Source organism: Bos mutus, chromosome 18 (assembly GCF_027580195.1).
Source record: "Bos mutus isolate GX-2022 chromosome 18, NWIPB_WYAK_1.1, whole genome shotgun sequence".
In the NCBI taxonomy this organism is placed as follows: Eukaryota; Metazoa; Chordata; class Mammalia; order Artiodactyla; family Bovidae; genus Bos; species Bos mutus.
Window position 1 is genome coordinate 14,169,989 of NC_091634.1, and position 23,424 is coordinate 14,193,412.

Genomic DNA, 23,424 nt, shown 5'->3' on the forward strand with positions numbered 1-23,424 from the left:
TCACTTTCATCAAGAGGCTTTTTAGTTCCTCTTCACTTTCTGCCATAAAGGTGGTGTCATCTGCATATCTGAGGTTATTGATATTTCTCCCGGCTATATACAAACGCATGATTGCAAACTTGGAGATTGGCAGTTATTTCGCCATTATGCCCGTGGACATTCAGTTGTCTCCAGTTTCTCCTTTATGAAACAGCTGTGGTGAACTTTGAACACAATGTTCAAAAGCACTGTGAACTGTTTTCTTAGGTCAGGTTTCTACTGGGTTAAAGGTTTCATGCGGAATCACTCTAATGGCCGGCGAACTTAGAAGACTGTTTCCGGTTGCCCTTGATAAAGATGGCGGAAAGGGGGACCGTCTCCGCGGTCAGCCTAGGGCTTCGATGCCCTCACCAAGCATGGCGGCCTTTTGTGCCCGCCCCCATCGCTTACTCTCGTCGCCTTACACCACCAGTCAGTGGCAATGGCGGCAGCGTTTGCGGCTGTTCGGCGATTCGGCAACTTGCTTATCCCGCGTGAGTCACCTCTTGGTCTTTGAGGGGTCCTTTGAGCTGTCGTGCTGTCATTGCGACAGTTGGACAGAGAGGCCTGTCCAGGGTCACCGAGGGTTCGAACCCCTTATTAAACTCACGGGTCTATGTGCCCCCATCCAAAGGGCTTATGTCTTACAGTTGGGCCGCTGACAAGCTCAGTGTACTCAGTCTGGGGTGAGTACCATGATCACAGGGCTTTCTGGGTGGCGCTAGTGGTAAAGAACCTGCCTGCCAATGCAGGAGACTTAAGAGACACGGGTTCGATTCCCGGGTCGGGAAGGTCCCCTGAAGAAGGGCAGGGCAACCCACTCCAGTATTCTTGCCTGGAGAATCCCATGGACAGAGGAGCCTAATGGGCTATGGCCCAGAGGGTTGCAAAGAACGGGCTAGGGCCAAAGGGTTGCTTCACGACTAGAGCAACTTAGCGTGCACCACAGTCATGGGTCTGAAGTGATCCTCAGGCTGAGGCCTCGGATAAGTGCACCTGAATCTTAAAGTCTGGTGGTGGTGGTGGTGCTTTAGTCACTCCGTGGCGTCTGACTCTTGTGACACCATGGACTGTAGCCTTCCAGGCTCCTCTGTCCATGGGATTTCCCAGGCAAGAATACAGGAGTGGGTTGCCATTTCTTTTCCAGGGGATCTTCCTAATCAGGGCGGTCAAACCCGGTCCTCCTGCATTGCAGGCAGATTCTTTACTGAGTGAGCCACCAGGGAAGCCCCTCTTAAAGTCTGTATCCCCTAAACCGAGGCCTCTCATAGGCTGTGTCCCCCAACCTAGTGTCAACTGAGATGTGTACCCTCTGCTTTTGAAGGTGCTGTGCCCCGTATTCAGGGTCATCAAAGGCACTTCCTACCTCTGTCTCCCCAGGATTGACAGCCTCCAGCAACCTGGGTCTCAACCTTCGCCCAATGAGTGCCTTTGCAGAAGAGGAAGCCTCCAAAGCGTCCCCAGAAGAAGCCCCAGGCCACAGCTATGAGTCCCTTCGGGTGACAGCTGCCCAGAAACACGTTCTGCATGTGCAACTAAACCGGCCTGAGAAGAGAAATGCCATGAACAAGGCCTTCTGGAGGTCTGGCCTGCAGATCCTGGAGGCCTGCCTGCACGAGGAGGCAGGGGCTGGGGCACTGGGCAGGGGAGGGCCTGAGGGCAGGGGATTCCCACCCCAGACACAGCCCTTCCTCCTTTCCCCTTCTGCAGAGAAATGGTGGTATGCTTCAACAAGATTGCAGAAGATTCTGACTGTCGTGTGGTGGTGATCTCTGGTGCAGGAAAAATGTTCAGTTCAGGTAGCAGCTGCTCTCCACACCCACCCCTGCCAGTCTCCCCTGCTCCTGGGAGTAGAATAATGCTTCATAATTAGGGTTTTAAGCAGCTTCTAAATTCTGCTTTATATGCATGCTAAGTCGCTTCAGTTGTCTGACTCTTTGCGACCCATGGACTGTAGCCCACCAGGCTCCTCTGTCCATGGGGATTCTCTAGGAAAGCATACTGGAGTGAGTGGCTGTGCCCTTCTCCAGGGGATCTTTCTGATCCAGGGATCAAACCCATGTCTCATATGTCTCCTGCACTGGGAGGCGGGTTCTTTACCACTAGTGCCACCTTTTACTTGGGGAAGGTCTGCTTAAATCATTTTCAAATGTAGAAATTAGTCCAACAAAAGACAGGATCACGGGCTCTAAAGTCTGGTTTTCACGCTGAATCTATGGCCTTGATGAAGGCCCTTGACCTCTCAGTCTTTTTTTGGGTGTCAATAAAATGTGTTGTGATAATTACATGCTTTCTGGGAATTCCGTATCAAGTCCAATGTTAGGATTTGGTGCTTTCACTTCAGGGGCCCAGGTTCAGTCCCTGGTTGGGGAACTAAGATCCTGCCAGCTGCACATGAAGTGGCCAAGACCTTTTTTTCTTAAATACATGTTTTTGTGCAATTAATTTTGAACCTACATGAACTGATTTTCTGTTCATGTCTATTGGGTCTTTTGATTGTCCCACAAGTCTATTCATCAGGTTGGATAATTTCCATCGATCAGGTTCATCGTCTCCTTTGTCTTCTCTCTTCTGCTGTTAAACCCATCTAGTGATTTTTTTTTTTTTAATTTCAAGGTGTAAAAAACCCAATACTGCAGAGCACAGTAACATGAGATATGCCTGTATCTTAGTTTCCTTTTTTTTTTTTTATAGTTTCCATTCTTCTGCTGAAGTTTCATATCTTTTTATTCATCACAATCATATTTTTCTTTGCATCATTCAGCATGGTTACAATGGCTGTTTTTAAAATCCTGTCTCCTGATCCCAACATCGGGGCCACCTTGGGGTCAATCTCTGTTTATTACCTTTTCTCCTAAAAAAAAAATGAGTCTCATTTTCCTGTTTCTTTGTTTTTGGAGTAAGGTTGGATTGCATGTATCCTGGATGTTGGACTATGGAAGAAAATGATATGGAAATTCTAGATCCTATTACATAATTCCAGAGTGCTGAATTTCCTGTTTTAGCAGCTACGTTGGTATCAGTTTTTAAATCTCTTTGCTGGGCTGTAGGTCTGGTTCATGGGTCTCTTGTTATAGAGATTTGGGCAGAGCTTATACACAGAATCTGGGGCTCTCCTCTCTGGCTGTCTGCTTTCTGGAATTTTACCCCTTCATTTTCCATCAGTTGAGGTCCCCCTGGACTCTGTCCTATGGTTCTTCAGGCACAACTTCACCCTGTACTCAGGTTAAATTAAAAAAAAAAAACCAGGTAACTCACTTGGCTGGTTCCTTCTAGAAGAATCTGCTTGGTACCCTCAGGTAATTGGACCTTGTTCATCTAGGGCACATAGTTGGCATCTGTGGGAGGCTCCATGCCAGAAGTGAGGGATCACATACACTGATTTCTGCACAGGGCGCAGCCCAGTGCTGGGGACCCAGTGGCGACTGAGATAGCCCCAGGCCCTGCCCCTCCTTCAGTGGGGAAGACTGGACATTAAACAATGTATTTCTTTGTGTTTCCTCTCTTTCCTTCTGTTCTATTTCTCTGTAACATCTTTGCCTGTCCCTTGTTTCCTTTTTCTGTTCTTCATTTCTTTGTTCATCCATTCAACATTCTGCGAGGTCACTCCAGTGTCAGCCCCCTTCCTGGGTGACCCCGACCTTGAAATAGGAAGCAGCCTGTTTTCTGACCCCTCATCCTGATGAAGTGCAGAATGAGGGTTCATCTCTAGCTGTGCCTGGCCAGAGGTCCTCATCTTTCAGCTCTCAGTTGATTGTGCTCATTTTGTTCCATTTTCAACCTGAAGGCCAGAAAGAAGACATTTAGTTTAATTAGCAGTTTTAAAGATTGAATGAAACTGCTAATTAAAAAAAAAATAGTCCAGACTTATTTACATTTGTGGAGTGTCTCTGAGCACTTTACACATGTTAATTTATTCTCACCACAGCCCTATGAGACAAGCTCAGTCATCATCCCCATTTGATAGATGAGGAAACTGAGACCCACAGAGAGGAAGAAGTGTGCCCAGTCCTCATTGTTGGGATTTTTGAATGTGGGCTGCCTGGCTGCAGAATCCTTGCCCTTCACCACTAAGTGACTATGGCCCAGGTGTGTGGCAAGCTGATTCAGAGTATTCCTGGCCCAGTAGCCAGCCACCTCCCACCCCTGCCACCTCCACACACCTTCACCTCTCTGTGAGCTTCTGATCTGAAGACAATGGCGATGCTATGAGCACCCATGGGTGCAGTGGTAAAGAATCCACCTGCCAGGCAGGAGACACAGGTTCGATCCCTGTGTTAGGAAGATCCCCTGGAGAAGGACATGGCAACCCACTCCAGTATTCTTGCCTGAGAAATCCCATAGACAGAGGAGCCTGGCAGGCTACAGTCCATGGGGTCGCAAAGAGTTGGACACAACTTAGCAACTCATCACCCCCCTCATCAGGTTGCATCGAGGACTAAATGAGTTAATAGGCACCAAATGTTAATTCATGTGAAACTTTTATTGATGTAGCTGTTATTCTTGATGATGATGAATAACTTAATTATGACAGTGAATGAGATCTGAAACATTTAGAGGTTCCCAGGGAACGAGATGAGAGACTCCTCAAAAATGAGTTCTGGCTCTGGAAGGGAAAGACCTCGTACCATGGTCTGGGGCCCTTTATTCCAAGGGGTTGCAGACAACCACCCATGTCTGCAGATCCAAGTAGGGCAGATAAACCAGCAAAGCCCGTGGGAGGAGGTGTCGCAAGTTGCCGAGCTGAGCTTGTTCTGGGAGTAAGCGTGGTTCCCACTGAGTCATACAAGCTTCTCGGACCTGGTGTGGAAGCCAGCAGATGCCTACAGACTGATGCAGGTGGTTCTGGCCTTGGCAGAGATGGAATGTATAACAATAGGACCTATTGTGATGCCATTACATGCCAGGCACTGCTCAAAGCGCCATGAGCTCTGTCTCTTGAATCCTTGCAGCCCCATGAGCTCTAGCGAGGGTTTTAGCCTCAATTTTCAGAGCAGAAACCAAAGACCCAGAGAACGGAGTGACCTGGCTGAGGTCACACAGAGTTCTTTTTTTTTTTTTTAATAATTTTATTGTATTTATTTATTTTGGGCTGTTCTGGGTCTTCATTGCTGCAAGGGCTTTTCTCTAGTTTGTGGCGAGCAGGGGCCACTCTCTAGCTGTTGTATGAGGGCTTCTCATTGTGATGGCTTCTCTTGTTGCAGAGCATGGGCTCTAGGGTGCAAGGGCTTCAGTCGTTGCAGCTCCTGAGTTCTAGAGTGCAGGTTCAGTAGTTGGGGTGCCCTGGTTTAGTCACTCCACAGCATATGGGATCTTCCTGCCCAGGGATCAAACCCATCTCACCTGCATTGGCAGACGGATTCTTTACCACTGAGCCACCAGGGAAGCCCTATTTTATTTTTATTTGAAGGATAATTGGGGTTATATCCTACTCATATTTAACTTGCACAAATTCAGCTCTACCAAGTCAACACTCCTCTGTTCTCGCTCATTTAAACAAGCTGCAGAGGCCACAAAGCTATAGAGGGTCAGGGGTGTGGCCAAATGTGGGACTGATTTTTCCAGCTTTGTCAAATTGCACTGTTCAGACAAGCGAAAAATGAGAATGATTAACCTCAGGAAGAAGAAAATTCTGCTCAGAACCATCCTGTAGCTCCATCTCACTCAGAGTCAAAGCCAAGTCCTCCTTTTGGCACACGAGGCCCCACAGAATCTGCCTCTGTCACCTCTCTATCCTTGGCTCTTCCTACTCTCCTTGCTCACTCTGCTCCACTACGCTGGCCTCCTCCATGGTCCTCACGAAGACACCAGGGGCACTCCCACCCTAGGGCCTCTGCACTGGCGTCCCTAACATTGAGAACTGTCTTATCCCAGGTATCTGTACAGTTTCCTCCCTCTGGTCCTTCAGATCTTTACTCATATGTCACCGTTTCAGTGAGAGGGTCCCTGACCACCCCAGTTAATACTGCAACAGCCCTCACTGCACATGGCGTATGCCTGTGCACATGCGCACGTACGTGCGTGTGCACACACACACACTCACACTCCATTCCATTTCCCTCCTTTAATTTTTTTAGTACTTTTCTCCACTGGACAAAATGAATTTTCTCATTTGTTTGTTTCCCCCCAGAAGAGCAGCCCCCTGCGGGCAGAGCTTGTTGTCTGTGTTGTTCATTGATGAAGCACCTGCTGTGTACTAAGCTGTGTTAGGCACAGGGATAGAGTGGGAGGCAAAAAGCCAAACGCCTTGCGTGCACGCACATGCCTGTGCATGTGTATGTGTGTGTGTGTAGCTGACAAGCTCCTCTGCTCATGGATCTCACATCCTAGAGAGGGAGACAGGCACACAATTATGTGATAACAAGAGGGCAGTGTGGGAGGCACGGCAAAGGAGGTGAAGGGTGACAGGCAGCTATCGAGCCAGGGTGGGGAGGAGGGCCTCCCTGAGGAGGTGGACTTTGCCCTGTGGCTTGAACAGTGTGATGGAGTCAGTCTTGAGACCATTGCTGGGGAAAGGCTGCTCTAGGCAGAGGGAGGAATAGGCATGAAGGCCCCAGGAAGGGAATGTGTCGCGTTGTTGTAACAGCTGGTGGAGGCCTGCGTGCCCTGTGGAATAGGTTAGAAATGGTGCTTGTGCAGAGTTGGTAAGGTCCTGGTATAAGACCCCGCATTTTGTTCTATATGAGAGGGATGGATGGATGGGAAGAAGAGAGGGCCCTGAGGTGATCACAAGGGCCCTGAGGCTGTGTGTGAGGAACAGAATGTGGGAGCAGGTCAGTGGAGGAAAAGGTCGAACTTGGGATTGTCTTAAGGTTGGAGTGACAAAGACTGCTCCATTTCTGACCTCCCTGTCTTAGGAAACATTACCACCTTTGACGAAATTAGTGTTAGTTGCTCAAGTCATGTCCAACTCTTTGAGATCCCATAGACTGTAGCCCAGTCCACAGAGGAGCCAGCCCTTCTGTCCATGGGATTTTCCAGCAAGAATACTGGAGTGGGTTGCCATTTCCTTCTCCAGGGGATCTTCCCGACCCAGGGATCAAACCCAGGTCTCCGGCATTGAAGGCAGATTCTTTACCGCCCAGAGCCAGCTGCATGGCTCTGGGTTTGAAATCTCAGTTCCACTGCTCACAAGCCAGGGTGACCTTGGGCAAGTGACTTAAGCTCCCTGTGCCTTAGTTTCTCCCCCGATAAAATGGAGATAGTAATAGGACCTACCTTAGAGGATCACTGTGAGGCTTAAGTGAGCAGAGACTCAATACGTGTTAACTTGTATTGCCCTTCACACCCCAAATGCGACCCCTCCAGAAGTCCTGTGTGAGTTGCTTTCTCCACTGTGGTGGTTTGCCTGGCCTATGACCTCTAGTCGGGGCAATGGGTAGGGCCTGGGAGGCTAGGTGAGCCTCCCCACATCTCCCCACCAGGTATCGACCTTATGGACATGGCTTCAGACCTCCTTCAGCCCACAGGTGACGACAGTGCCCGCATCAGCTGGCACCTCCATAGCCTCCTCACCAGATACCAAGAGACCTTCAGCATCATCGAGAAGGTGACTCTGGGAGTCTAGCAGGGTGTCCCCCCGACCTGCTGCTCCCGGACCAGCCTTGACCCTGCCTTTTCTGTCCCCTTCCAGTGCCCTAAGCCGGTGATCGCTGCCATCCATGGAGGCTGCATTGGCGGAGGTTGAGTCTGAACCCACCCACCCCAGATCTGTTGCTAGTTAGACTTTGCCCCAAGGTGCAAGCCCCTGCTCCCCACTCTGGGAATGGGTGTGGGTCAGTCCTGTGGTTGTTCATTGTCTCTGGCCTCTACTTCCCAGGAGTGGATCTCATCACTGCCTGTGACATCCGATACAGTACCCGGGATTCTTTCTTCCAGGTGAAGGTGAGCCATTCTCCCAAGCTTCTGCTCCCTTGGGTCCTACTGAGGGCTGAGAAATGAGTGGCAGAGCCGGGTCAGAGCAGGGACGGAGCAAGCTAAAGGGGGTGGGAGTGAGCCTCTATGGCTTCATGGAAGAGTTAGAATTGAATCTTAAAAAGTAAAACTTGGCCATTGAGGACATCAAGGGGAGGTCACGGAGTCAATGTGAGGTCAAGAGTGAGTCAAGGTGTGGGGGAGGGGAAGAGGGTGGGGGCTTTGCTCAAGTCAGTGCTGGAGTGGGTGGGAGGCAGGATGGAGCTCATGGATGGAGGGGGTCAGGGCAAGACTTTTCCTGGAGATAGATGCAGCTGACTTCAAAGAGTTGGGAGGACAGAGGAGTTGGAAGGTGGGCTATATTCTAGAGCGAAGGAACCTATATGGGCAAAAGTCTGTGGATGGGAATGAAAAGGGGTGTCTGGGAGGGGCGTCTCCGAGGTGAGAGTGTGCTGGGACTCTGAGGTAAATGCAGAGTTTCGCTGGCATTGAGGCTGCAGTGGGGACAATACTGGGCAGAAACCAAGCACTAACACTATGGCTTCCCCCAGGAGGTGGACGTAGGTTTGGCGGCAGATGTGGGAACCCTGCAGCGACTGCCCAAAGTCATCGGGAACCAGAGGTGGGTGAGAGGAACCTGGGGAAGGGGACAGCAGAGCATCTCCTAAACCGGATGCCATCCTCTTGCATGTCCTGCCCTCTTGCAGCCTGGTCAACGAGCTGGCCTACACTGCCCGCAAGATGATGGCTGACGAGGCCCTGGAGAGTGGACTGGTCAGGTAAGGGCTGAGGCCTGTGCTGGATAAGAATTCAGGGACAGGCAGACTTGGGTGGGGCTCCCTGGATTCCCATGCACCTTAACTCATGGATTGCAAGTGGCCTCCTCTCTGTGGATGGTCTGGAGTCTACTGCCTTGCTCCGATTGGTCCATTTCACCAGTGCTGTCTTCCACTTTCTACTGCGATTGGTCACTTCTTCATCCATGGGAGGGAGAGGAGAGCTCTTCTCAGATTGCCTGATTTCCGATTCCTTTCATCCTCAGCCGGCTCTTCCCAGACAAGGAGAGCATGCTTGATGCGGCTTTCACCTTGGCAGCTGAGATTTCCAGCAAGAGCCCCGTGGCGGTGCAGAGCACAAAAATCAACCTGATCTACTCCCGCGACCATTCGGTGATGGAGAGCCTCAACTATATGGTGAGACTCTCCATCCAATCGGTCACACCCATCTCTGATTCCTTGAGTGACCAATCAGGACCCAGCGGCCATTTACAGGCCTTGTCCTCTGATTGGCTCGCTGCTATCTCCCTCCCATTTTTCATTGGTCCAACGAAAATCTTCCTGTATTCTTTCTATTACCGGCTGCCATCTTTATCCAGAAATCCTGGAACATGAGCATGCTACAAACAAAAGACATCATGAAGTCTGTCCAGGCCGCAATAGAGAAGAAGGATCTGAAGACCGTCTCCTTCTCTAAGCTCTGAGAGGCCTGTCATCCCAGGTCTTGACGCAGGGGTCTGGCTTTGCCCTGCCTCCTGCCTGCATGTTCTCATTCACGGGAAGGGAGGATTCATAAAGATGGTCCAGCTTGCTGTCTTCTCAAGTCTTCCAGTTTTTATCTTCATGACACATTTCTTCCTGCCTTATCTTTGCCCCACGAGCAATAAAGCAATGTAAAGAACCCGGTGTCCTTGTTGGAAAGAGAGGCGAGGCAGAAAGAGTAGGTAGATCAATGACCCTGGGGGCTCTAAGGACCACGGTTGTGTTGAATGTTGGGAATAGAGATTTGACCAATTGGGAACGGGAGCTGTGCAGATGATGACCATTCAGAGTGTTGGTGGGCAGGCCAGGCCTGGTAGAAAGTCATGTGATTCCCTTTAGGTTGATGAGGCTACAGATGGTCTCCCTGCCTGCTTTATGCTTAAGGGCAGAGTCTACCCTGCCTGGTACCCACTCACCACAGAACATAGTGGGATCTGGTGCTGGAGTGTGGCTAGGAGTCAGCTGCTACACACTCTTGGGCCAACTGCCTCACTTCTTTAGGCTTCGAGTTTTCCATAGGTAATCTCAACCTCCTGGGGAATTAGGACTAGGCGCTTTCACTGCGGTGGCCCAGGGTTCAATCCCTGGTCAGGGAGCTAAGATCATACAAGCCTGGTGGCACTGCCAAAAAAATTAATTAAAAACAAACAACTAACCTCCTGGATTTATGTTTGGAAAGAGAGCAAAGTATTATTTTCCCTCTGTCTTTGAGTATTTTAGCATTACTTTGGTGTCTTGTATATGCCACATCCTATTCTGCATATTTATTAATTTAGTGACTACTTTCAAGGACTCTATGAGGTTGATACTATTAATATTCTCCCATTTAACAGACAGGCACATGGGCAAATTGAAGTGAAGGCACTGACCCAAGATCAAAGCCAAGAAATGGCAGAGGAAGGAATTCAACCCAGAGCTTCTGGCTCCAGAAGTTGGTGATCTAAAGCACTACATACACAATATAATGTACATAGTAGAGCCATGCAGTGGGCAAGCAATAAATTTAGGTCTTTTCACAGTTCCTGGGAGTACCAAGAGTGCCCAGGTCCTCCCTGCTTTCACTTTTTTCATTGCCCATCTGTTCTGAGCCACTCCTTTTAGCCTTGCCCTGCCCAACCCTCCTGGCCTCACCTTCCCTCTGCTAACAAAGGTCCAGTCAGGTTTTATGGGCTCTGATAAGGGCCAAAGTTCACCAGCACTTCCTCTTTACAAAAGAGCCTAGAGCGGCTCTGAGCTCAGTTGCACCAGGTGTGGCCCCAGTGATCTGGATGCTGGTTGGTCACTAGTGAGGCTGGTAAGAGAAGGGAGCCTGGGATGTGCAGAAGAGAGACCCCACCATGGACCCTGCCCTGCCAGCCACACCCTTTTCCTCAGCTATAAGAGCCACCCACCACCTGCTAGCTGCCACCATTCACGACTCCTGCAGCTTTTCTCACAGGAGAAGTCACCAGCCCAGCCTCTAAAGATGGCCTTTGTCCCTGCACCAGGCTATCAGCCCACCTACAACCCGGTGAGATACCCTAACCCCGGGGTTAGCTCCACCCGGACCTCCACGCACCAATTTATCCTCATCCTGAGCCTCAGAGGCACCCATCTGTGACCCTTGGGGCTGATTTACCCAGTAGTGACCCTGGAGCCTGACTTACTCCCAATCTGACTCTCAGGCTATTTGCTTCCATCTCTAACTCAGCTCTCTTCATCTCACTGATCCCTCCCACTTTGGTTTCCTCTCCCTTGCTTAATGGAGTGGGGCTGGAGGGGCTTCTGAATAAGTGGTAAGGGCTGCAATAGGGAGATGGCCTTTGAGGCCCCTCACCCGACCCCATCTGCAGACGCTGCCCTACCACAACCCCATCCCAGGAGGTCTCAGAGTTGGAATGTCCATTTACATCCAAGGAGTGGCTAGCGAGCACATGAAGAGGTAAGACCCTCACCTGTGCCAGGCGAGCAAAGGAGGAAGTGGGGAGAGAAGGGGCTGACTACAAATGGGGCTTCCAGCCCAAATGCAGGAGGCCTACTTCCCTTCCTCCACCCTGGCTGAGAAGAGGGCTCTATGTCACTGCATCGGATGGCCAAAGACCAGCCCTGGTCTGGGGAGTCCAGGGTTTGGTGATCAGATCAAGAGGGGGACCCTCGGGACTGGGAGGTGTCAGGGAGACTCACTATGACAGGTGGCCCCAAACTTGGAACACTGGATTGGAATTGATGGGTATGATAGCATGAATTAAGATCATGGGCTCAGAACTGGTCCACTTGAGTTCACATCCCAGATCTGTCACTTACCAACAGTGTGACTGGGAAAGCTCTGTGTGCTTTACTTTCTCATCTATAAAATGAGTTTTGATGATTCAATGTGTAAAATGTGTAAAGTAGTATAATCAGTGCTACAATAACTTAGCTTTTAAAAAAATGTTATTTTATTAATTTATTTACTTTTGGCTGCCCAGGGTCTTCATTGCTGCATACAGGCTTTTCTCTAGTTGCAGTGAGGGGGCATTACTCTCTAGTGGCAGTGTGCGGGCTTCTTATTGTGGTAGCTTAGCTTGATGTGAAACACAGGCTCTAGAGCTCGGGCTTAATAGTTGTGATGCATGGCCTCAGTAGTTGCTGCTCACGAGCTTAGTCGCCCTGGCACATGTGGAATCTTCCCAGACCGGGGATTGAACCCGTGTCCCCTTCACTGGCAGGCAGAGTCCCAACCACTGGGCCATCAGAGAAGTCCTTAGATTTTTTTTTTTTTAATTTTATTTTATTTTTAAACTTTACATAATTGTATTAGTTTTGCCAAATATCTTAGATTTTTTTTTATGGCTTTAAAATAGGATCATCGTTTCTTTGTTCATTTTTTATACATCCGCTGAGCGCCCACTCTGTGCCTAGACGCTGGGAACAGAGCAGTCAACAGGACAAAGATCCCTGGAGCTGACATCCTAGTAGAGGATATGGATAAAAAATAAATTTAACTCAAATATACAATTTGGCAAATGGTGATAAATGCTATGGAGACAAATAAGGAGAGAAGAGAGATGGGGAACAGATGTGGGGGAGAGGATGTGGCATTGTCCCATTAAATAAGGTGGCCAGGGAAGGGAACTTTTCAGCAAAGACCTGAAGGAGGTGAGGGAGGGAGTCTGGGGTGTGTCTGAGGTGTATCTGAGTGCAAAGTCCTGAGGCAGGTGTGTGCCTGCATCCTTGCGGTAATTTGTGGGATGCTGATGTGAAATGAGCTGTGGAAAGTGCTCGGATTTGGGTCTTCCGGACGACAGAGAATGAGATGGTTGGATGGCATCACTGACTCGATGGACATGAGTTTGAGCAAGCTCCAGGAGTTGGTGATGGACAGGGAAGCCTGGCATGCAGCAGTCCATGGGGTCGCAAAGAGTTGGACAGGACTGAGCAACTGAACTGAACTGAGAGTCCCTCTGGCTGCATGTGGGGAATGGGCTTCAGGAACTGGGGACAGGGATAAAGAGACTTGAACTGATAGATTCAAGTTTGTCGGGGCAAACGCAGGAGTCCCAGGGCTGGTCCTATTTGAAACTGGGTGGGGGAAGGATTTCTCATAAGGACAGGGAGTAAGGGACGGGGTAGCGATGGGAAACTGCCCCTTGGAGTGCGGCCAGGGGTACAGCCCTCCGTGTCCCGCCAGGTTCTTTGTGAACTTCGAGGTGGGGCAGGGCCAAGGGGCAGACGTCGCCTTCCACTTCAATCCCCGCTTTGATGGCTGGGATAAGGTGGTCTTGAACTCGAAGCAGAACGGCTCGTGGGGCAAGGAGGAGAGGAAAATGAGCATGCCCTTCCGCAAGGGCGCGGCCTTCGAGCTGGTGTTCACGGTCATGACGGAGCACTTCAAGGTCAGAGCCGTGGGGGCGGGGCCTCCCCGCCCCGCTCCTCCCTCCCTCCTTTTCTTCCTGTCTGCCTGCCTGCCTGCCTTTCTTCCCTTACTCCTTCCCACCCGCCGTTTCTTTCTTCTTTTTCCCTCTCTCCCTTTCCCCTCCCTCCTCCCTTTTTTCTTTTCTTTTCCTTCTTTCCTGCCTATTAGCCAATTCTTTTTCTTTTAATTTTTTTTTCATTTAGAACTTTTTAAATACAAATTCTCTCATCTCTTTTTCTTATTCCCATTCCTCCACCGTGGAGACCCTTCTGACATGTTTCGCGTTTATCATCTTGCCCCTCTGTGTTCTTGTGAGATTGAGATTTGTGTTAGTCGCTTCAGGCGTATCCAACTCTTTGCCACCCCATGGACTGCAGCCCGCCAGGCTCCTCTGTCCCTGAAATTCTCCAGGCAAGAATACTGGAGTGGGTTGCCCTTCTCCTCAGGGGATCTTCCTGACCCAGGCGTCGAACCCAGGTGTCCCCCATTTCAGGCAGACTCTTTAACTTCTGAGCCACTAGGAAAGCCCAAACACGCGCAAAAGGAAGCACCGAATTGTGGGAAACCCTCCTCTCCTGGGCCAGGGCTGATAGCTGTCAACTCCAGGTCTGTCTGCTCCCATGTCTACCTGCCACTTCCCCTCCCCTATCATTTAACTGCAAATCCTAGATATCATATAATTTCATTCATAAATATTTTAGTTTTGACCCCATGTCAAAAAGCTCCCTATTGCCTGCTTCCTGTTTCTGCCTTCCCAAGGTCATGGGTGCCGACTCTGACCTTACCCCTGCCCTCCAGGTGGTGGTGAATGGGACTCCCTTCCATGAGTTTAAGCACCGGATCCCGCTGCAGATGGTCACCCACCTGCATGTGGATGGCGACCTGATGCTTCAATCAATTAACTTCATTGGAGGCCAGCCTCCCTCAAACCAGGTGTGTGGTGTCTCTCTCTCCTGTCTGCTTGTTTCCTTCCTTAATTCGTGCCCATGTTTACTTATTTCCTGGGCACTTTCTCTGTGCCAGACCCACTGCTGGGTGATTCCATGGACCCAGCGGCAACCAAGACAGTCTACTGGGAAGATGGCTCTGTTGCCAGATGGTGGTGGCCACAGGTGGTCAGTGCGGGGGTGGGAGGTATACAGGGGATTTGGAGAGTCCTTCTTTTTCTAAGGTATTTGAACCATTTTCTACACCATCATTTTGTTTATTTTCACTTATTTTTTTGGCTGTGCCACTTGGCTTACAAGAGCCTTGTTCCCTGACCAGCGATTGAACCCTGGCCCTTGGTGATGAAAGTGCAGACTCCCAACCTCTGGACCATCAGGGAATTCCCTGCAGGGTCTTAAGGAAGGACTTTCTGAAGGAGACATAGGTGTGTGAGCTGAGTCAGAAAGCACAGACCCAGTGACCAGGAAACCCACTCCCAGGTCCATAGTGAACGATTGGCCACCAAAATACAGGCACTAGAACCCTCCCAGCAGCACCACTTGGAGCAGCTCAAACTCCATACCCCTGGCATGTCGTTTAGCTGAGGGCTCTCCCCTTCCCAACCTGTGAGTCCCCCAGTCCCTCCCAGGGGAAAGTACTCTCTGACGATCATCAGCCCCATTCTACAGATGTGGGAACTGAGGCACAGAGAGCTTAAGTAACTTGCCCAAGGTCTTGGAGCTTGTAATTGGCAGAGGCACAGATCAAACCACTCTGCCTCCCCAGTGAGGAATGTCTTCATCCATAGGTAACCTCAGGCCTAGGGTAACCTCATTTTACTCTTGCGCTCCATCAATGTATTGTATTATTTTTTTAGTTTTTATTTATTTATTTTTGGCCTCACTGCCAAAAATGAGGGAATTCCCTCATCAATGTATCTTAAAAAAAAAAAAAATGGAAATTCCCTGGTGGTCCAGGGATTATGACTTTGTTCTTTCACTGCTGAGCAATTGGGTTAGATCCCTGGTCAGGGAACTAAGATCCCACCAAATGCACAATACAGGCAGGAGAAAAAAAAAAATGAAGCTATTTTTTAAAACTGGCTTAACACAGAAGTCAAGGCAGAAAGGAGTTCATTAGAAACAGAGAGAAAGGGTAAATAAAAATTGTCTAGATGGGGGAAAAGGTTTTCTGGGCACAAGAAGCCACAGTTGAGAAGGTGAGGGCAAGTGAGAGAGAAACAAAGGCAGGGAGAGCCAGAGACTGAGAAAGAGAGAGTCTCACACAGACTGAAAATGCCTGAGACAGACAGGGGAGAGATGGGAACTTGGCTGGTAAAAGCACCCCTGGTTGCCTCAGGGTGGTCACGCAGAGTGAGGGGCAAATCGTGGTTGGTGATGAGGTGAGCAGAGTATTATGTGGGCTTGGGAGGTGTTCTGAGGATGCTCACTTTATTGCGGGACTCCTGGACTGAGGAGGGAGGTGAGGAGTGGATGAGGGTCCTGGGACAGCAGGAAGCCAGGAGGGGGCAGGTATCAGCCTTGTCCTAGAGGGGTGGGGAGAGGTGCACTGAAGATCCCTAAACTTGATGAGTTCCTTGCCATGAATGAGCCATCTGGGCACACCCAGAGTTCCCATGGATGGTGGTGGCGGGCTGCCCTGGGGCAGGCATCCTTGACACCTTCCAGGCCCTAGTTTGGGGCCCCACTCATTGCCTCCTTCTCCTCTCTCCACAGATGCCCATGCCTGCTCAGGCATACCCAGTAAGTACCTGCTGGTGGGTGATGGACTTCCCCTCGAGGTGTGGGTTCAGTGGCTGAGGAGGCCCTGGGGCCCCCCTCATTGCCTCCTTCTCCTCTCTCCACAGATGCCCATGTCTGCTCAGGCGTACCCAGTAAGTACCTGCTGGTGGGTGATGGACTTCCCCTCGAGGTGGGGGTTCAGTGGCTGAGGAGGCCCTGGGGCCCCCAGCCTCTCATCACTCATGTCTTCCTTCTATCCATGTAGAGTCCCGGACAGTACTATCAACAACAAAGCAGACTGCCTGTAAGTGGGACAGTGTATGGCCATTTGGGTGTTGGGTGGTAAGAGTTGGGGGTGGTCAGATTGGATCCCAGTTGTATTAATCCAGCACCTAGAGATATGCCTGCATGTAGTAGCTGTTGTTGTCGTTTAGTCGCTCAGTCGTGTCTGACTGTTTGTGACCCCATAGACTGTAGCCCGCCAGGCTCCTCTGTCCATGGGATTCTCCAGGCAAGAATACTGGAGTGGGTTGCCATTTCCTTCTCTGGGCGAACTTCCCAACTCAGGGACTGAACCCACATCTCCTGCATTGGCAGGTGGATTCTTTACCTCTGAGCCATCAGGGACTGCCCCTATATGCCATAGGTGTGCCCTAATTTTTGTCGAATATTACAGAATAGTATCTCCTCTTCCTCACTTCACAGACCATGGAGGGACCCCCAGCCTTCAACCCGGTAAGGTCTCTGGCAGGAGTTTAGGGTTCTGTGGTGGGCAGTTTGTGGGAAAACAGGAGTGGGAGGTCCTGAACCACTGGGAGACCTGAGAAGTTTGGAAACAGAACGGGCAGAGCACATTTGGGACAGGAGGTGGGTGGGGAGAGGGTAGAATTGGTGGTCGGAGTCGGTGGGGCTTGGAGGTTTGGAGCGTTTCCCAGGATAAGTGAATGCTCCTCTCTGAAAATTCGTCCCTGCCTCTGGCTTCTGGGGACCTGAGAGATGTTGGGGTGTTGTGTTTTCTTTCCACAGCCCGTGCCATTTAATGGGAGACTGCAAGGGGGGCTCATAGCTCGAAGAACCATCATTATCAAGGGCTACATACCCCCTACAGCCAAGAGGTACAGAATCTAGATTGAGGTGTGAAATCTCTGTCACCATCATCGCTCAAACCTAGGAGTCTGAACCCCTAACCCCCTCCTCCATTGGAGACCCCGGAGTCCAGGCCCCAGTTCCCTCTTTCCTTGGGGAGCAAGGTGCTCCCCCAGCCCCCCTCCCATACCCCCACCTTACTCCTGCCTTCCTCTCTGCCCCAGCTTTGTCATCAACTTCAAGGTGGGATCCTCTGGGGACGTGGCTCTGCACATTAACCCCCGCATGACCGAGGGCGCTGTGGTTCGGAACAGCTTTCTGAATGGCTCTTGGGGATCTGAGGAGAGGAAGGTCTCCTACAACCCATTTGGTCCTGGACAGTTCTTTGATGTGAGTCTGGGGTTTCTTTCCCTGCTTCCCTCTGAAGCGTCTGTCCTGGCCCTGGCCTCATACCTGCCCTTCTCCCTGCAGCTGTCTGTTCGTTGTGGTGCAGATCGCTTCAAGGTGTATGCCGATGGCCAGCACCTCTTCGACTTCTCCCATCGCCTCTCAGCCTTCCAGAGGGTGGACTTGGTGGAGATCCATGGTGATGTCACCTTGTCCTACGTCCAGATCTGATCTATTCCTGGGGCTATAACCCTTGGGAACACAGAGGAATGGTTGGATTTTTAGGTGGACCCTTTCTAAGCCCCTAATAAAATGTCTGAGGGTGTCTCATGAATGTATGTGACTCCATTCACTTCCCTCATTGTCTCTTTCTTTTTGATTCAGCCATCCAGTCATCTGGTCATCCATCTTCTCATCATAATAAACCTAGGCCTTTGAGTGTATCAACCCATTCACTCCTCACAATGCCAGTAGGTAGGAACTATTAATATCTTCCATGTGTAAATGATGAGGAAACAGGCAAAGAAAAATGAAGTTCACTGCCTAAGGTCACAGAGTCCTTAAATGGCAGAACCAGGATTCAAATCGAGGTGGTCTGGTTCCCATGCTCAACCACTGTGTAGTCTTGTAGTGGGAATTCCTAATAATGTACTTTTACAGCCTTGAGAAATTTCACAGAAATAGCACCTGAAAAAACAACATATTATGTTTTTATGTTAATGACTATCTTTCATGTTTTTCTTAAGAATTATCACCTTGTTACAAACTCCAAGGCCAGACCCAGAAGGGAGTATGACTGGGATCATGAAAACATGGACCTTGAAACACCGGGTTGGCGCCAGGCATGAACACTGCCTAAGCACTTGCTAATTGTTCCCGAGACTAGCCCAGAAGGGAACGGCCTGGGATAAGCACAAGGAGATCTGGACTAAGTCAGTGTAGTTCATTACGTTTAGAAGTACATGATTAACATAACGTGTCTTGAGAAGGATAAGATCTGACAAAGCCTTGTAGTCTGCAATTAGGAATAAAAGCTGAACTCAGAGTGGACTCTGCCCCTCAGTCCAATAGAGGCTGCAGGTCCCCTGACCCATTGCACCAGATTTCGTGTTCTGGCTTCATTCTTGTCACGTGCTCCTGGACCATTAGGGCAACATAACCTGTTGTCCCATCCACCACTATATCCATCTAACCAAAAGTCCATAGATCTATTCAACATCTAAACATCTAGCCACTCGCTAGTCCATTTATCCATCTGTTCAGCCATCTTTTCATCCAACCCTTCATCCATCCACCCATCCATTCATCTCTCCACCTCTTTCATCATCCAGCAATATTTCTAAACAGTCATGCAAGCATATGTTCATCCATCCACCTAAATATCCAACCATTCATTCACTCATCAGTCAATCTTCCTTTCCCTTTATCCATTCAGCTCTCTGTTCATCCACTCATCATCCAATCCTTCACCTTCCATCTATTCAAGCATCTATTTACTCATTTATTAGTCCATATGTCTATCCATTCAGCCATCCTTACATCCAAATTTCATTCATCCATTCATCTCTTCACTCCTTCATTTGTCCATGCAATTCTCTGCCTTACAGCACATCCATCCATCCATCCATTTGTCCATTCACCTCTCCATCCAGTCATCCATTCATTTCTCCATTTATATCTATCCATTCATCCATTCATCTCTTCATGATTAATTCCTGTTTATGCACCCATTTATCTCTTCATATGTCCACTAACCATCTGCCATTTATTCAGACATCCCTTTATCATCACCTTTGTGTTGATTTAGTAATTCATTTATTTATACTTTCTTGCATCCATTTATTCCCTTATAATTTGACTTACTCACTTGCTTGTTCTCATATCCAGTTATTTGTCAGTGCCCACTCAGTTGCTCATTCAGTTTATTGTCTCATTCATTCACCTAGTCTAGTTCTCAAATAGTTCTATGTTGCAATCTCCTGGGGAGTTTTTAAAAAATATTGATATCTGATCCCAACCCAGACCTTGATTAGATTAAACTATATAAAAATACCATTTTTGTAGGTTTAAAAGTGCTTAAATGTCAATCATTCCATATGTTCCAGCCTGGTATATCAGTAGCAGGTCCCAGGCATCAGTATGTTCATTTAGTTCTTCAGATGATTCTATGGATTTGTCAGACTCTGATCAAAGATGTTCCTCAGACCCTGGATGGATGCTAGGAGGGGTCAGGAAGGGAGGAGGGATGACCTGGGCACCTCCAGTCTGAGGCTCCTCCTTCTGGACTCTCTCTTGTCACACTGAACAGTCACTGCCTAGGAATGACCATGGAGATACACATCAGACATGAGCCTAGAGGGGCTTAGGGAGAGGGGCCCCCAAAGAGCTGGGGAGGTCATGTCTGATTTTGTATCACTGCTGCAAAATGTCTGAAGAAATAATGGCTACAGACTTACCCAATTTTATGGAAGATATTAGATTCTAGATCCAAGAAGCTCAATGTACTGCAAGTAGGATAAATACAAAGAGATCCATACCTAGACCCAACATAGTCAAACTGCAGGAAGAAGGAAAAATGACAAGGACAGTTTTGAAAGCTGCAAGTGAAAAACAGCTCAACACAAACAGGGGAACAGCATGTGTTTACAGAAAGAACTAACTGTTCACAGAAACAATGGAGGTCAGAATGCAGTTGAATGATTTATTCAGAGTGCTAAAGAAAGGAAAACTGTCAATAATTCTATATTCAACAAAACTACATTTTAAAACTGAAGGCAAGGGACTTCCCCGGTGGTCCAGTGGTTGAGAATCCTCAACTGCCAATGCAGAGGATGAGAGTTCAATCCCTGGTTGGGGAACTAAATTCTCACATGCCCAGGGCAGCTAAGCCCACGGGCCACACCACAGAGCACTCTGTAACCCATTTGCCACAACTACAGAGAAACCAGCGTGCTGCAGCAAAGGGTCCTGCAGGCCACAGGAAGATCCCGCATACCACAGCTGAGACCCAACACAGCCCAAAATGATGAAATAGCTAAGTAAATATTAAAAAAACAAAACTGAAGGCAAAAGAAAGACATTCTCAGGTAGACAAAAATCAAGAATTCATTGTGAGCTGATCTACCCTGTTGGAAATGCTAAAGAAAGTCCTTCACTTTGAAAGAAAATGACATCAAATCCACAGGAAGAAACAAATGAAGAATCCTAGAAATTATAAATATGTGGGTAAACATTTTTAAAAATCAAAGTTTTTTTTTTATTTAAAAATGTGATTGTAAAAGTGGAAATTATAACACTATGTTGTAGAGTGTATAACATATATGGATGTGATGGAACAACAGTAGCACAAAATAAGGTGGGAAATGGAGATATGTTGGAACAAGTCTGCTATATTTTACTGTGATTCAATATGTATTAACCTAAAGTTGACTGTGATAAGTTACAGTGTAAATATTGTCATCCCTAGAGTGACCATTTAAAAACCAGCTTTCAAAATATATAGATTTTTTTAAAAAAATCAACAGAGGAATTTAAATAGTATACTAAAAGTTGTTTAACACAGGAGAAGGTAGTGAATGAGTCACAGCGAGTGAAAACGGACAACAAAATGGCAGCCATGAAGCCAACCATATCGATCATGACATCAAATGTGAATGACATAAACATTCCAATCTAAAGTCAGAGATCATCTGTGGTAGTCAGCTTCCAAAGTGGCCTCCAAGGATACTCACACCCTTGTGTGAACACCTCCCAAACTACCAGCGTTGCTATAAATGACTAGGAAAATACAGCAGAACTCATGGTACAAACAGGGTTATGAGACACTGCAGCTTCTGTCTTGGCTTGTTCTATTGCTGACACTTTTCTATCCCTCCTCTCGGAGGAGTCAGGCACTTCTTGAACAGTCCTGGGTAAGTGTTCATGTGACAAGAGACTGAAACTCCTGCCAGCACTCATATGTGTAAGCCCTCTTTGGAGAAGCTCCTCCAATCCCAGTCAAGCCTTTAGAATAGGGATTGCAAACTTTTTCTATAATGTTGTTGTGTGTTGTTTAGTTACTAAGTCGTGTCCAACTCTTTGCCACCCCATGGACTGCAGCTGGCCAAGATCCTCTGTCCATGGGATTTTCCAGGCAAGGACACTGGAGTGGGTTGCCATTTCCCTCTCTAGGAGATCATCCCAACCCAGATTCAAACCAGAGTCTCCTGCACTGGCAGACAGATTCTTTACTGCTAAGCTGCCAAGCCACATAGTAAACCCTTTAGGCGTTGTGGGTGACCTGAAAAAGTCCTGAAATCCACTGGTGAAGCGCAAAAGCAGCCAATAGGCAATACATAAATGAAAGCATGACTATGTCCCAGGAAAACTATTTATGGACACTGAAATGTGTATTTCACATCATTTTCAGGGTTATGAAAATTTCTTCTTTTTTTTTTCACTTTTTTCCAGCTATTTTAAAGTGTGGAAATCATTCTCAGATTGTGACTCTTACAAAAACAGGCATTGGGTGGATTTAGCCCACTGCCATAGTTTGCCAAAACATCTTTCGGATGATAGAAACTTCACTGATAGATTGTAGCTTCATGAAAACTCAGCACCCCAACCACCTAGTTAAGCCACTCCTGGACTCCAAACTTCAGAAACAGTAAGACAATAAGTATGCGTTATTTTATGACGTTAATGGGATAATTTGTTATGAAGCAATAGATAATAATACACTGTCAGCCTGAATAAGAAAGTCAGACCCAAGCATATGCTTATTTGTACTTTAGATCTAACTTTTTAGACATAAAAAAAGTTGAAAGTAAAAGGATAAGAAAAATACCAGGCAAACAGTAAGCATAAGAGAGTGAGGACAAAATTGGTATCAGTGCAATAGATGTTAAAAAAATTTTACTAGAGACAAAGAAGAACGTAGGAAGTGAAAGTGGAGAGAGAAAAAGTTGGCTTAAAGCTCAACATTCAGAAAACGAAGATCATGGCATCTGGTCCCATCACTTCATGGGAAATAGATGGGAAAACAGTGGAAACAGTGTCAGACTTTATTTTTCTGGGCTCCAAAATCACTGCAGATGGTGACTGCAGCCATGAAATTAAAAGACACTTACTCCTTGGAAGGAAAGTTATGACCAACCTAGATAGCATATTGAAAATCAGAGACATTACTTTGCCAACAAAGGTCCGTCTAGTCAAGGCTATGGTTTTTCCTGTGGTCATGTATGGATGTGTGGCACCCTACTCCAGTACTCTTGCCTGGAGAGTCCCATGGATGGAGGAGCCTGGTAGGCTGCAGTCCATGGGGTCGCGGGGGGTCGGATACGACTGAGCGGCTTCGCTTTCACTTTTTACTTTCATGCATTGGAGAAGGAAATGGCAACCCACTCCAGTGTTCTTGCCTGGAGAATCCCAGGGACGGGGGAGCCTTGTGGGCTGCTGTCTATGGGGTCGCACAGAGTCGGACACGACTGAAGTGACTTAGCTTAGCTTGTATGGATGTGAGAGTTGGACTGTGAAGAAGGCTGAGCACCAAAGAATTGATGCTTTTAAACTGTGGTGTTGAAGAAGACTCTTGAGAGTCCCTTGGACTGCAAGGAGATCCAACCAGTCCATTCTGAAGGAGATCAGCCCTGGGATTTCTTTGGAAGGAATGATGCTAAAGCTGAAACTCCAGTACTTTGGCCACCTCATGCACAGAGTTGACTCATTGGAAAAGACTCTGACGCTGGGAGGGATTGGGGTCAGGAGGAGAAGGGGACGACAGAGGATGAGATGGCTGGAGGGCATCACTGACTCAATGGACGTGGGTCTGGGTGAACTCCGGAGTTGGTGATGGACAGGGAGGCCTGGCGTGCTGCGATTCATGGGGTCACAAACAGTCGGACACAACTGAGCGACTGAACTGAACTGACATCAAATATACACATCAAAGATACACATG

At 48.3% G+C, this 23,424-nt stretch overlaps 2 protein-coding genes across 3 annotated transcripts; both read left to right on the forward strand.

The window, feature by feature from the left end:
• Positions 1-321: 321 nt before the first annotated feature.
• On the forward strand, positions 322-9,609 carry ECH1 (enoyl-CoA hydratase 1). Of its 2 annotated transcripts, none has more exons than XM_070387767.1 (10): positions 322-512; positions 1,343-1,600; positions 1,729-1,817; positions 7,443-7,567; positions 7,652-7,700; positions 7,838-7,902; positions 8,484-8,554; positions 8,640-8,711; positions 8,975-9,125; positions 9,308-9,609. In XM_070387767.1, the coding sequence occupies exons 1-10, from the start codon at positions 337-339 to the stop codon at positions 9,410-9,412; spliced, it is 1,161 nt and encodes a 386-aa protein (XP_070243868.1). In that variant the 5' UTR covers positions 322-336; the 3' UTR covers positions 9,413-9,609. The 2 variants fall into 2 exon arrangements, with proteins under 2 accessions (XP_070243868.1, XP_014332124.2); XM_014476638.2 differs by having other exon boundaries at positions 358-512; positions 1,399-1,600.
• Positions 9,610-9,739: 130 nt separating this feature from the next.
• On the forward strand, positions 9,740-17,808 carry LGALS4 (galectin 4). The gene is made up of 11 exons (XM_070387766.1): positions 9,740-10,980; positions 11,303-11,391; positions 13,120-13,324; positions 14,143-14,277; positions 16,008-16,034; positions 16,139-16,165; positions 16,279-16,317; positions 16,719-16,748; positions 17,040-17,128; positions 17,324-17,489; positions 17,571-17,808. Exons 1-11 carry the CDS (start codon positions 10,936-10,938, stop codon positions 17,715-17,717), a joined length of 999 nt encoding a protein of 332 aa, XP_070243867.1. The 5' UTR covers positions 9,740-10,935; the 3' UTR covers positions 17,718-17,808.
• Positions 17,809-23,424: the final 5,616 nt, after the last annotated feature.